Here is a 12,633-nt window from a genome sequence, read left to right as displayed (position 1 = left end):
TTTGTCTTATGATTTCTCTTTTTTTTTTAAAATTTTATTTTTATTATCTACAGCACTTGAAGAGAATCAGAAAGAAATCCAGAATCTCATCCAGATGCTATTTACCTCAATTTGCCACGGTATTTTTCAATTTTATACTCACAAAGGGTAAACATTTTGAGAACGTGTGAAGCAAACTGAAAAATAATTTATGCATGTAAAAATGTAAGTCTCTCAGAGGACTACGAAGTTTTAGGATTCCAAGTGCTTAAGCCATTTCTTAAATAAGATGCGGACTCCCCAAGTACTGAATATATTACAGAGTAAACATCTTTCTAGCTTAACACTTGAGGTCGGTTGTTAGCTAATCGTCCCTTCGGAATTTCACGTTCAAAATACTGTTGTCTGCTGGGTAGTACAGGGACTACAGAGAAGGGTATCAAACAGCGACTAGTTTGTAAAGCTCATCATAAAAAATACCAAGTACAGAAATTACATCAAAACCTTAATCTTAACACCCAAGGTATTGCCTCCCTTTGCCTCATCAGGCAACGCCTGTCCGGGGCCACCAGTGTTTCAGCCCAGTCTTAGTCAGAGTCGATCAGCTCGCATCACCTGTACGCAGACTTCTCAGGCGCTACCTTAAGCTCCCGTCTTCTGCTCGCAGTACTCTCACAGGAAGACCGTTTCCAAGTCTCGTATCTGTAAGTAGAACTCTGAATTTCCAGCCCCAGAATAGTAGCGGTGTATCATATCTCGCTATTTTCTCTTGTGCCATTATTGTATGTTTTAACGCTTGCCAGACTCTTTGAAAAAACTAGCCACAACTAGCTAGCTCGCCGTTACGTGAACATGCGTGCCTCTGCCCAAACACTCGGGCTAGAACAGCAGGGTGAAAAAGTGCCCCCCAACCTTGGGAGTGCTTTCCCTCAGAAACACACCAGAAGCAGCAGTGAGTCCCACGAAACCGTCTGACCCAACCCCAGGCGTAGTGGTGGACGCCGTCGCGCTCAGACCCGAAGCAGAACTACTCCGTCCCACTGGAAGCCTCCAGCACTCCTACTGACCGCCCAGCCAGCGCCCCGGTGTCGAACCCCGCTCCGGACTTTGATGTCTGCCGGGTGGATGAACGCGACCGCCAACGCTCCTCGAGATCTAGCTGATGGCTTCTAGTGAGGACATGGTGAAGGAACAAGGAGAAGGTTAGTCTTTGTTAGCTAAGGCTTAACTGGATGGAATGCCGTAATTTCCTGTAGAACAACTGCGCTTTTTCTTTTCTAACAGAGCGCTTGCGTATTTCTTCAGCAAATCCTTCTTTAACAGGCTTTGCTCTCTGCACTGGTTTTTACTTTCTCAGTCCTCCCCCTGGGGAAGCGGTCACGGCTGGCAGGATGTTGTATTGAGGTTTAAGGGCAGAATGTGTAATAGCAGTACCTGAGATGGAAAAAGAAATAATTTTCAGGACACTCAAGCGGGATATCTGTGTCTTTCAAACTGACGCTGAGGTGGGTAAGCGTAGCACATGGCAGAATCACCTGGCTTACCAGCCAAAGGGAGGGCCAAAAGGGTGTATACACCTGGGTGTATCCGGGTGGTCGCATTGACGTAAACGCTGTACCTTCTGCACGTACGGAGGTGCTGTCCCGCGATGAACGGGGCTGCTGTAACTCTCAGCAGTTCTCCCAGCCTTAGCACCGCTCTTGTCAAATTCTGAATCTGGCTGGATTTTCTTTACTTTTTTTGCTCCCGAGGCCACACCAGCTGAGATGCTCACAGGAAGCTTGCTGCAATGGAGAAATAGAGCTATTTTAAAAAATGTACTTTAAGGTCAATGCCATGGCTGCATAAAACCAATTTTTAATCATTCTTTTCCATGTGTAATTTACACATTAAAACAGAGTGTTTTGGACAAACCTTAAAATATATATCACAGAAAACAGCATTTCTCTGACTGTAGAGACGTTTGTGTTCTTTTCCTTCTTTCTCCCTTTGACTTGGTCAGCAGTAACCACATAAATGCTGAACAACTTTGATTTTATTATTTCTGCTTAAAATAATTAATGATGGTCTAATTTTAGTTTCTCTTGTCTCCCATTTCAGATGCAAAACTGTATGCATCAAAGATAACGAATGAATCCACTCATTCGATAACCAGCGAGAATGGCATGATTTCGTTTTTGGATTAATTTCATAGCTCGTTTGGACAATCATGTCATCTAGAGAGGTAAGACCTCTGTGCTCCTTCTGTGTTCCTCCTACTCTGACAAACGTTAAAACTAGATGTAGTCTGGACACGAAGAGACAACAACAGTGGGGGGGGTGGTTCTGGGCTGACAGCCTTCGCCTTTTCTAAGAGGCAGTTGCTCTTTAGCACTGAGAGGAACTCAAATGAGGCAGTTGTAGTCAAAATAAGAGACAAATTGATATGGAAACAGCTCGAGTGAGATAGTGGGGAAAAGGTGGCCTTGTGGCGGGCCCGAGTTTGGGTTACAAATTCAAGCTGTTTGCACAAAAACAAATACAGAGAGAAAATATATTTACCCCTTCCTAACAGGAAAACTGTTTCAGCAATTCAGAAGTGCCATTTCAATGCATTCAGAATAAAAACTATCAAAGTTAAAAGCTGGATTATTTAATCTTGGCACATCAAGAACAAGATGCCTTCTTTCACCCTTTATTCTGTCCAGCCCTCAACTGGTAATTTCAGAAGTTCTGATGGTTTTTTCAGGACCTCCTCTGGTGAAAAAATACCTATGAAATAAGTAAGAGCTGCGTGAGAACAGCGTGTGCTTAGGACTTGCTGGATGGCTCGGCACAGAGCACAGGAGGGCTGCCACACGTACGAACCGGGAGGGAGAGGGCGCACGTGTAAAATCGGGGTAGAAGGGCAGGTGGACACAAAAGTCAAGACTTATGGGGTGTGAAAACACATATTTTGCGTGGGGGGGTGTGTGTGTGGGAGGGATTACTAAAACTCAAACCAGAAATAACTTTTTTCAGTCCCTCTGTTAGTTATAATTGCAAACAAACCCCAATATCCCTGCTTCCTGACTTTGCTGCTGCTGCTGCTTCCAGCAGCCATAAATGAAACTGAAAGCAGAACTATACAGATAATTACACCACAGCGTAGGTTTAAACACGTGACTTGTTCCGTAGAACTTGGTAAAGAATCTGGCACGCACGAGGCCGTTCCTGAAAGCCTTCACTGACTTCAAACCTCCGGTGTTCCTTATATTTGCATTGAGTGTTCGGTGGAGTGATTGATAACCGGAAGGGAACTGAATAAATACTGCAGGAGAAGTCGCAGATCAAAGACATGACAAAGGATTATTAATTTTCTCAAGATTGCCCGCAGCTTTATGCTACCGACCCAAACCAAACGTCCAAAGTCAATCAGCCTCACAAAAGGGAAATGTACTTGTTAGGTGTTACTTCCCTGATTTCCCCTGCTAGTCAAAGGCTCCAACCACGGCAAGACTGATAGCTGCCTTTGGTCAGCAGCTTTCACCCATGACAAAACCAACACTTATAAGCCCAATGAATCCAACGCTAAGCTTCCCTAAAGAGCACAAGTGCTTTTATTGCTGTTGCTCTCGCACGAGGCTCAAAACCGGTAAGGGCGGTAGGGAGGGCAGGTACGAACTGTGCGTTATGAAAAAGGAGGAAAACGATTCGCTCTACGCTGCGAGATGAGAAGGAGCAACTCTTTGATCAGAACAGAGGTCACCGTCATAAAAGAAACGGAACAAACAGTCTGAGATAGGCTGCGCTGCCTCTGCCCGCACAGTGGTGCTTTGTAACCGCTCCATCTGACGCAGGGCTTGGGAACGCCACGCAGGGTGATACAGTAACACGGTTGCTTCCATTAGCAAGAAACCGGACCCGACAGCTCGAAAGGCCCTTTCCAAGCCTAACAACTTAAATAGACGCTAGAAGTCACGTGCAAAAGTTGAAGCTCAGTATTAAAATGCAGACTCGTAACGCAATCTGACTGAGTGTTACTGCAACCCCGCTCGGCTTAGATCAGCTCAGCGGCGGACCGACCCTTCGATGCCGCTTCCCAGCCTTACGCTGCACCTGAAAGGCACAGAGCGCGCGACTCCTTGCTGACAGCTCAAAGGGTAAAAGCCAGTCTCGCAGCTGGACGTGGCCGTGGTGCGTTCGGACACTGTGTTCCTCTGCGGGCTGCTTGTACGCCAGAGGAGAACCGTAAGGCCTGTTTTCTTTAAAGAAGTCAGTCACCTCTTGGCTCAAACTCTGCAAGACTCAGTCACTTTTCCAGGCTTATGGCTTGAAAAAAGAGATGCCCTTTCCCCGCACACACCATGAATCTCAGGTGGTACGGCTGAGCTTAGCTACATTCACTTACCCTTCTGTTTGCTGTCAGCACAACAAATAGCAAACGCTTAATTTGTGCTTCTGTCTCGCTATACATCAGTAAAAATCAATATAATTGACATAAGAGGACAAAAGCGTTATTCTCACGGCTCTGCCATCGCCGATCTCACGCTGTTTTGAGATTTTAGTACAGTCATACCAGGAAGTAGCAAGTAGGTGGCTGGAACATTCAGGTTATTCCTCCTGGGTCACATCAAACTGTCACCTGCAGAGGTACGTGTCAATGTATTGTTCGGTTTAGACCTCGTACCTGAAGATTAGAGGTTAAGAACTGCGGTTAGAGCCCCGTGACTTGGAATTAATGTTGCAACTTAACAGCGGTGCTGCTACCCCTAATGCAGTCCGTTTATTAAGAACACATAGAGGCGGGTTTTGGTGGGACGTAAGGAACGTGAAGAGTCGGGAGAGGAAACCGTGCTGTATTGCTTTTATGATGAGCGTTAGGTCTTTGAAAATTTTCTTTAACATCAGTGTTTCATTTCAGAGGTGCTGCCCGCACGCCTGGTGTTGTCCAACATCACTGAAATTGACAGAAGACAACGCTTAACACTAACCAAGTAAAGATAAGCTCCTGGCATTTCTTTAAAATGTAAGTGCAACACACACTATTGTCTCGAAACAGCAATTCCCAAACGTCCGCAGCGTACCTGCGCATTTGAGCCACTGCCGTCTTTTCAATCGTGTGCTTCTGGGGCTAAAAACACTTCTCTCCTTGGTTTCCATCAGGCCTAAAGAAAAAAAAAAAGACAAGCCCCTGCGTTCCGTGAGCACGCACGCCTGGGGTCGTGAGCTGCCCCGCGCTGGGGTTGCTGCAGGAGCCCAGCTCTGCCAACGGCTCTTCCAGGCCGCGCCCCAGCTGCGGTGCAGGTGCCCAGCGGAGGCTGGGGGGGAACGTGGGGCCGGGGGCTGAGGGAGGGCAGGGGCACAGGGGCGGGATCTCCCCCGCGCCCCGGGCAGTGGGGCAGGGGCCTGCCCCTGGTTCCTCCGGGGTGAGCGATGCTCCACCAACCTGTGGTCCCGGCAGGGCTGAGGCGGCTGCCGGGGAACGCGCCGTGCGTACGCGCTCTATGCGAGGACGTCACCGGCAGCTGGCAACACGCACGCTGCCGGTTCACGGCGGGCCGAGGCCTGCGCGGCGCGTTGGCCCTTCCCGGGGGCGGCTCAAGGGCCTGGCCCCCGCTCCCAGCGCCCCGGGGCCCGCACGGCCCCGCGGGGGGAACCGCTCCACCGGCAGCGGCGCGTGACGAGCGCCGGTCTTACCGCTCTCCTGCCAGTTCGTTCTGACGAAGCCACTCACCGTCAGGCCGCAGTCACAGGAGCGGCCCGGCCGCCGCCTGCCTCCGACTGACGCTGCCCCGCAGGGGAGCGCTTCCCCCCCCCCCCCCCCCGCCACGGCAGCAGCCGGCGGGGACAGGGCCGCCATCCCGCCGAGGCCGCCTCACCGAGCGGGGGCGGGGCGAAGGCGGCGGCGCGGCGAGAGGAGAGCGGTGGGAAGCGGCAGCACGGCGCCGCCGCGGCGGGTGATGACGTCTGTCGCGCTTCCGGCGCCGGGGCGGTGACCGAGCACGCACGGAAGGGGTCGCCGCCAGGAGGGTGCCGCGACGGAGCGGGCGCGGGGAGGGGCGGGGGAGCGCGAGGCCGAGCCGAGGCCGCGCGAGCCGGGCGGCGGCGGCGAGGGGCGGGGGGGCGGGCGCGCGGGGCGGCGGCTGTTGCGGCGGGAGCGGCGGCAGCCGCGGGGGAAGGCGGCGGCGACGACGACGACGACAACAAGTATCGCGAGAGGTGGCGCGGCGCCGGCGCTAGAGGTGACCGAGACAGCGGCGGCCCCGGGTGCCTCCTTCTCCTCCTTCTCTTTCCTCACCGGGCGCCGGCGCTGAGAGAGGCGGATCGGCGGCCATGGAGAAGGCGGCCGGCGCGGCGGCGGCAGCGACGGTGGCGGAGGGGGGCGGTGACGGCGGCGACGCCGGGAGCGCCACGGCGGGGCCCGGTCCCCCGGAGGGGCTGAACGGTGGTACCGGCACCTCGCCGACATCGTGCCCGCCCGGGGCGGCGGCGGCGGCGCCGCGGGGGCTGGTGCGGGTGTGCGACCTGCTGCTGAAGAAGAAGGCGCCCGCCAAGGCGAAGCGGAGCGGGAGGGCGGGCCGGCCGGCCAGCAGCAGCGAGAGCGGCGGCGGCGGCAGCGAGAGCAGCAACAACGGCAGCGAGGAGGAGGAGGAGGACGACGAAGACGACGACGAGGAGGAGGAGGAAGAAGAAGAAGAAGAGGAGGTTTCCGAGGTACCGCGGGGACGGCCCCCCCCCCCCGGGGATGGGGAGAGGGTCCCCGGGGACGGGGCTGCGGGCGGGGGGCGATGCCCGGGGCGGGGAGGCCCGGGGGGGGCGGCGGGGCGGCCGCGGGGGTTGCCCTACTGATCCGGTTTCATAATTCCTGCCCGCTCCCGCCTCCCCCGCCTCCCGCGGGGCCCTGCCGCAGAGGCAGGAAGGGGGCAGCACCGCGCTGCCGGGGGCGGCCTCGTGGCGGGGCGGGACCGGGCTGCCGGCACCGGGGGCACGGCGGGGCGCCGCGGTGGGGTCGAGCCGGGCCGGGCCGTGCGGGAGGCCCCGGGCACGTTTCGCCGGCGGGGAGGGCCGGCGGTGCCGGGTTCCGTGCGGGGACGGGGGTGGGGGGGAGGCCGTGTGTCCGTTGGGGCGGTGCGGGGCGGGCCCGGGGTTGCCCCGGGGCTCGGGGGCTCCCGTCGGTCTCGGTCCCGGGTGTTGGGTGCGTGAGGGGGGCGCGGCGGCAGGGACGGGCCCCTCAGGCGGTGCCGCTGGACGCCGTGCGTGCTGTCTGCGTGTGCCGTAGCGCAGCCGGGATCCGCTCCCCCCGTACGTCCCGGCTGGGCTCCGGGAGCGCACCCGGCGATGTGCCCGCCCGGGGAGCGGGGCGCCCGGAAGACAAGCGGGGGAACGCGCGGTCGAAGCCAAGGCTGTCTCGGAGCCCCGGGCCTTTTGCTCTCGCCCGACGCCTGCCCTGGCCAATGCCGGGCTGAACCGAGCCCCGGGAAGCGTTATGAACTCGCTCCCCTTTAACGTTGGGGCTTTTGGGAAGGTATGGCTGGAAAAGGCCAAGCAAGACTTGAAGCCCCTTGGTTATTTGCACACGTAGTCGCCCGGAGTCGTTTTGCTGAGTAGTTTTAAGTCTGTAACCTTCTAAGCCGAACGTTCGCTTCCGCTTTTTTTTGAATAGCGTTCTCAAAAAAAGTCCACTTCAAGTCTGTAAGCTTTTCTTTGAAGTTTATTTCTGAGCGGTTTGGCTTTTAAGTGGTGTATCTGCTTTTGTGTTAGAAATGAAAATGAGCAGGAAGAAAGGGAAGGAAGAGTCTGATAGGTTTAAGGAAGGGCTGGGCGGAGATGCCAATAGGTTTTTCCACGGTTAAGAAGCGCTCTGCGTTTTCTTTCTGCGCGAGTTGATAGACGAAGCGTTTTATCCGACTTGTGTGAGACGAATTGCGCGCAACGAGCGCATCTCAATTAACAAGTAATTACGCCTGGCGTTTTGGTTCTGTAGCGTTTGTTTTTAGGAAAGCGACTATCATGGCGTAGGTAGAAGGTTTTGAGGCGTACAACGTGTAAGACAGGCAGCCGCGGTTAGGCGCTGAACTATCCGGCAGTCCTACGGGCACCTGAAGAACTCCCTTATGTCTTAAGGGAGCCCCCTGAGTTGTGCCGCGAGGGCGCGAGGGAAGGGATGAAGGCCCTTGGGTGGCTTGGCAGATGCATCGGTTGATGGCTAAGCGTTGAGATTAGCTGCGTGCGATGGCAACCTCCAACAGAATTTGTCCAAAGTGAGGCCAAATGGCAAAACCCTAGGCAGATTTATTTTGCGATCCGTAGCCGTTGTACCCAGTGGGTCCTTGTAGCGATACCTTCCGAATGGTATGGCGCGGCGAGAGAGGCAGAGACGGCCGAGGAACGTAGGTAGTGTGAGGTGAGGTGAGCCTTGGACTGCGCGCTGTGCCCTACGTACCCGTAGGTTCCTATTTAACGTGCTCTGAGACGTGCAGGGAGAGAAGAAAGCAAATGATCATTAAACTATCATGAGGCGGCAGAAGAATACTTGACTTTCTTTTTTTTTTTTGACAGAATGACGTGTGCTGTAGGTAGGATAGCTGGGAAGGCGGTTTTGGTGTCTGGAAGCTTCCCCGACGTTTTTATCTTACTGGTACTAAGTCAAGGCTTTCCTAGTCTGGGGGGTCTGGGATGAAATACTGAGCAGGGGTAAGGGATAAACAAGTGAATAATACTGAGCTTGTTAAGGCCAGGATAGCATACATTTTGTCATATATCAGCTTCGTTTATAATACCTCTTTTTCTTGATCGTTCATGTTGCTTGCAAAAAAACTATTATAGTCTTTCTCGCACTGACTTTGGGATGAAATGTTACAGCTCGTAGAATGTGCGCAGCTGAAATCTCCGTTTTTAGGAGCGTGAACGTGAGGATGGCCTGGGTAATGGAGCGGAGGATCTAACTTCAAAGCAGTTGCCAGCAGCTCCTGGGGAGGAATGTGTTTTGAGCGTTCTCAGGGAAAGGGAGTTTTTCTTGTCTGAAAGCAACCTGATGTTTCCTTTAGGCTTTTAGAAGCTTTAACAAAAATGAAGTTTGTTTCTGCTGTGGGATTTCTATTTGTTTGGGGTTTAAATTTTTTTTTTAGTTCAGACTTAGTTGAGATGTCCATAGCTTGCGTGGCTTTCAGCAGTTGGATCGCGGTCTTGTGACCACCGGCAGTCTGGAAGGCACGTGAAATGAAAAACACAAAGAAATCTTAAGTTTATGGTTTTGCTGTAAATGGAAACTCTTGTGGAAACACGCTGCGTAAGATGGTGTTCCCTCCCAACCATTCAGTTCATTATCTCTGTAAACTTAGGACAGTTTGTCTTAGGCTATTTTTCGCCCTGCCCGTGCTTAACACCCTAAGACTTCTCTAATTTCTGAAGCGAAGTATTTCTAGATTTGACTACGAGTGAGCCAGCTTCTAAAAATCATGAGTACGGTAGCAACAAGCGAAAGGAGTTAGAATTGGAAACCTGGCAGATCGCAGACCCCCCTGAGCAGAAAGACGTTGTTTGGCTCGGTCGTTGCTGAGCCGATGGGACAGAAAAAACAGTTGTGATCGGATGTTTGCGTCTCAGTCCATTTGTAACCTCCGTTAGATCTGAGCGTGGAAGCGTAGGCACTGGGTAGAGCTTTGGGAAAGTGAAATTGAAATTTCATACCAACAACTTGATGAGTTCCTGCTATAACGTTCATGGCAACCTCAAGGTGGCTTTTTGAAATTGGGGCAAATTGCTCCCTGCCAAAAGCCCGAGATTTGAGCTAGCGCGGTCCAGTATTGTCTGTAAAGGGCAAATTGCCCCTTCCCTAACCACCAGCTGGCAAAGAAATGGCAACTCTTGTCAATACGAAGGAAGAGGAATCTTACGGTAAGACAAAAAGCTAGAAGTTGCCTACCAGGGGAGGTCAACTCGCCTGCTTCCTGGCGGAATTCTGCCCTTCGTTTATGACCGTTGCGTACAACAAGCGAAGTTGGTCAGCGTTCGTAGAGGTGGTCTCCTGAGGCGTTGAAGGAGGTGTATGGTTGTAATTAAATAGGAGACTGCAGTGCCACTTGGATCAGGTGGCCGCTCGCAGAGAGCGAGCATTCGGGCAAAACTGGGTAGGTGCGGTGACACGTGGGAAATGTCCTCGGTTGACACGGTAAATGTTGAAGGGTGAGACGAAGGTGCATCTCTGTTCTCAGTGAGAATTGTGTGAGGAGCGTCGCTGAGGAAGCCTACGTTCTTGGGCCACGATGTTCATCGCGTCCCTACTGGGAAGCTGCTTTGACTTTTTAGTGGGGCTTTGTACAGCATACCCTCCACCCCCGCATTGAGCGTGGCTTATTATTGGTATGGAAAGATCTGAAACAAATACGAAGAAAACCGCTCGTCCAGTTTGTGCCGTAGGTCAAGTCAAAGGTCTGTCTTGCCAGCTTCTTAAAAGAATGAGTCAAAAAAAAAAAAAAGGTGGGGGGGGTGGAGCAGGCAAGATGAGTGAAAGCTGACATGTAATGTGAAGCTTGGGAATGTTATTATTGTTTGTGAACTTGATTATTTGCTTTTTTCTTTGTGAAAACATGATTTAGCAGTTCCTCTGAGCAGGCACAGATAAAAACCCATAAATAAGCAGGTTTCTGGAAAGTGTTCTTGTACGTATGGATTTTGTTGAACGTTTGTCTTGAATAAATAGTGACATAGTGCAAAAAATGAGCAAATCCTAGTAGCAAGTTGCCACTTAGAAATGTGATGTTCAGAGTGCATTGGGACTTCTCTCACTAAACACGGAAAGGTTTAATTGTATAATAAAAACTGTTTACAAGCTTATTTCAAGTCTTTGAACTCACAGGATGTTTGCTGCTGGGAGTGAAGTTTATGATTGCTTTTCCTAATATTGTATCCATTTTGAGAGTTTGTAAGTTCGGTTTTCTCCTTGAGCAAAAACTCTCGTGATGATTAGATGTAGATCAGTCTTGGATTTACGCGTCCGTCTGGCTTTCACTTCTTCCGACTGGTATGGTTTGTTCCTGGATTCTCATAGGAGGTGCAAAATAGCTCTCCTAAACGTAATCCTCGCTAATGTTAGCGCTACCGGAAAGCGCTGCCCAATGCGAAGGATATTTCTGAGATGTTTTGACTGTTTCTTAAGCATTCTGGTTTTACCTTGGGCCTCATAGCTGCTGTAAATAATAGTTCATTTTTGTTTTTTCAGCTGCAGCTGAACTAGTAAGATGGAGTGAATGTAACAACAAAACACCACCGGTCCTCTAAAATTTCTTCATGCAGAAGAAGCTACTCTTAACTTGTTTAGCTTCAGGTATAAATAAGGTGTTCAGCAGAAAACTTGGGCTTACGGCTGTGACGTCAAGAGCGTCATAGGCTTGTGGTTGTAAAAGGCTCTAACGGCTTAAGTGTTTAAGCTGTCGATTTGAAACACAGAATTATTATTATTATTTTTTTAATCCCAACCGTCTTGATTAGCATCGTGGAATAAGGCCTTTGGATTCCGCAGGGCTGCGAAGGAGCCAGCCGTCTGGCTGGACCGCTGTATGAGACGGTCTCTGTATCCCCATTACCTTCATCTCCTTGTAGCTTCAGAGACCTCACTGAGCGGGCGACTAATTGGGCTCTGTCATTGTTCGTGCGTGACATCCTGATGTACAGCTCAGTCTCGTATTCTGCCGTGTCGTTTACGCCGTAATTCTTTTCTTTCTGTCTACTTCGGCAAGTTTTTTGCCTGTACCGTTTTGTTTCTTCCCTTCAAAAGAAGAAAGAGTAGTGAAATCCCTTAGGGAAAACCCAAACTTGTGTGAGACCTAAGGTGACTTTGGCATTTTGCTCATCGGTATGGTTACTACAACCTATGGCTTGGTACAGCGATGGCTGCCTTAGGTCAGTTGGAGTGATGTGATTGAAAAAGCGGGTGAGCCACAGCAGGGGCCGTGGCAGACTTCTCTTCCAGCTCTAGAAGGAACCTTATCGTGACACTTGAGAAACGCCGCTTCTCACACCTGTGTCACGCGCTCCCAGCTCAAAGCCCGCTCTTAGAGACAACGTTCTTACCGGGTTGGTGCTACCGGTGAGATTTTTGGTTTATTTTGCACGAGGGGTATGGTAAGTATGATGTAATAGAACTGTCGAGAGTTAGCATCCGTTAATTGTCTCTGCAGATGGAAGTAGAATGAGAGATTGGAAGCGGGTGAGGGACGTTTCCCCAAAATCCCTGAAATAACCGGGCTGCCCGGGCTGTTGGTGGGTGAATCCCAGAACCGAGTTTCACAACAGCGAAATCTGTGGCTGACCTCAGGGAGCATTAGCCCAAACTGTTTCACATCCCTTCCTTAGCGTTCCCTGGCCTAGGTTCCACCAGCGTGGGTTGGGAGAACGGGAGTAACGATCTGGCTGGCTTGGCCGTTCCCTGCTAAGCACCTTTCAGTCCTTACTGCCGTCACCCTGTAGATGATGACCCGCAGGTGCCCCCGTATCTGAGGGACTTAGGTTGCTAGAATTCATAGGCTGGGCAGGGGCTTCAGCGTACTGTGAGATGGCTGAGGTGGTAAGCAAAGCTTAAGCAGTGTCTTTATCTGCATGGCGAAGAGTCTAGGTATGCAGAGCTGATAAATGGCGCCTGCTTAGACCTAGCGCATATTTAAAAAAAAAAAAAAGTACTGATTTTTTTTGTCT

General features: G+C 51.8%; 1 protein-coding gene and 1 long non-coding RNA gene across 7 annotated transcripts in view; one reads left to right on the top strand and one right to left on the bottom strand.

The window, feature by feature from the left end:
• Window positions 1–5,931, bottom strand: LOC129205501 (uncharacterized). Of its 2 annotated transcripts, none has more exons than XR_008576761.1 (5): window positions 5,675–5,931; window positions 5,025–5,105; window positions 4,517–4,897; window positions 1,598–1,763; window positions 1–1,413 (listed from the first exon to the last, which is right to left on the bottom strand). It is a non-coding gene; the product is annotated as an uncharacterized LOC129205501 (long non-coding RNA). The 2 variants fall into 2 exon arrangements; XR_008576760.1 differs by having other exon boundaries at window positions 4,517–4,627; window positions 5,638–5,919.
• Window positions 5,932–6,053: 122 nt separating this feature from the next.
• The window catches only part of ANKRD17 (ankyrin repeat domain 17), a 92,359-nt gene continuing 85,779 nt past the window's right edge, over window positions 6,054–12,633 (top strand). For 2 of the 5 annotated variants that reach the window (XM_054823032.1, XM_054823031.1), the window contains exon 1: window positions 6,054–6,654. In XM_054823032.1, the coding sequence (XP_054679007.1) occupies window positions 6,274–6,654 (381 nt within the window). In that variant the 5' untranslated portion in view covers window positions 6,054–6,273. The remainder of the gene's footprint in view (window positions 6,655–12,633) is intronic. The other 3 variants (XM_054823035.1, XM_054823034.1, XM_054823030.1) reach the window with 2 other exon arrangements.

Source organism: Grus americana, chromosome 4 (assembly GCF_028858705.1).
Source record: "Grus americana isolate bGruAme1 chromosome 4, bGruAme1.mat, whole genome shotgun sequence".
Classification (NCBI taxonomy): domain Eukaryota; kingdom Metazoa; phylum Chordata; class Aves; order Gruiformes; family Gruidae; genus Grus; species Grus americana.
This window is presented reverse-complemented; position numbering and strand designations above follow the sequence as displayed.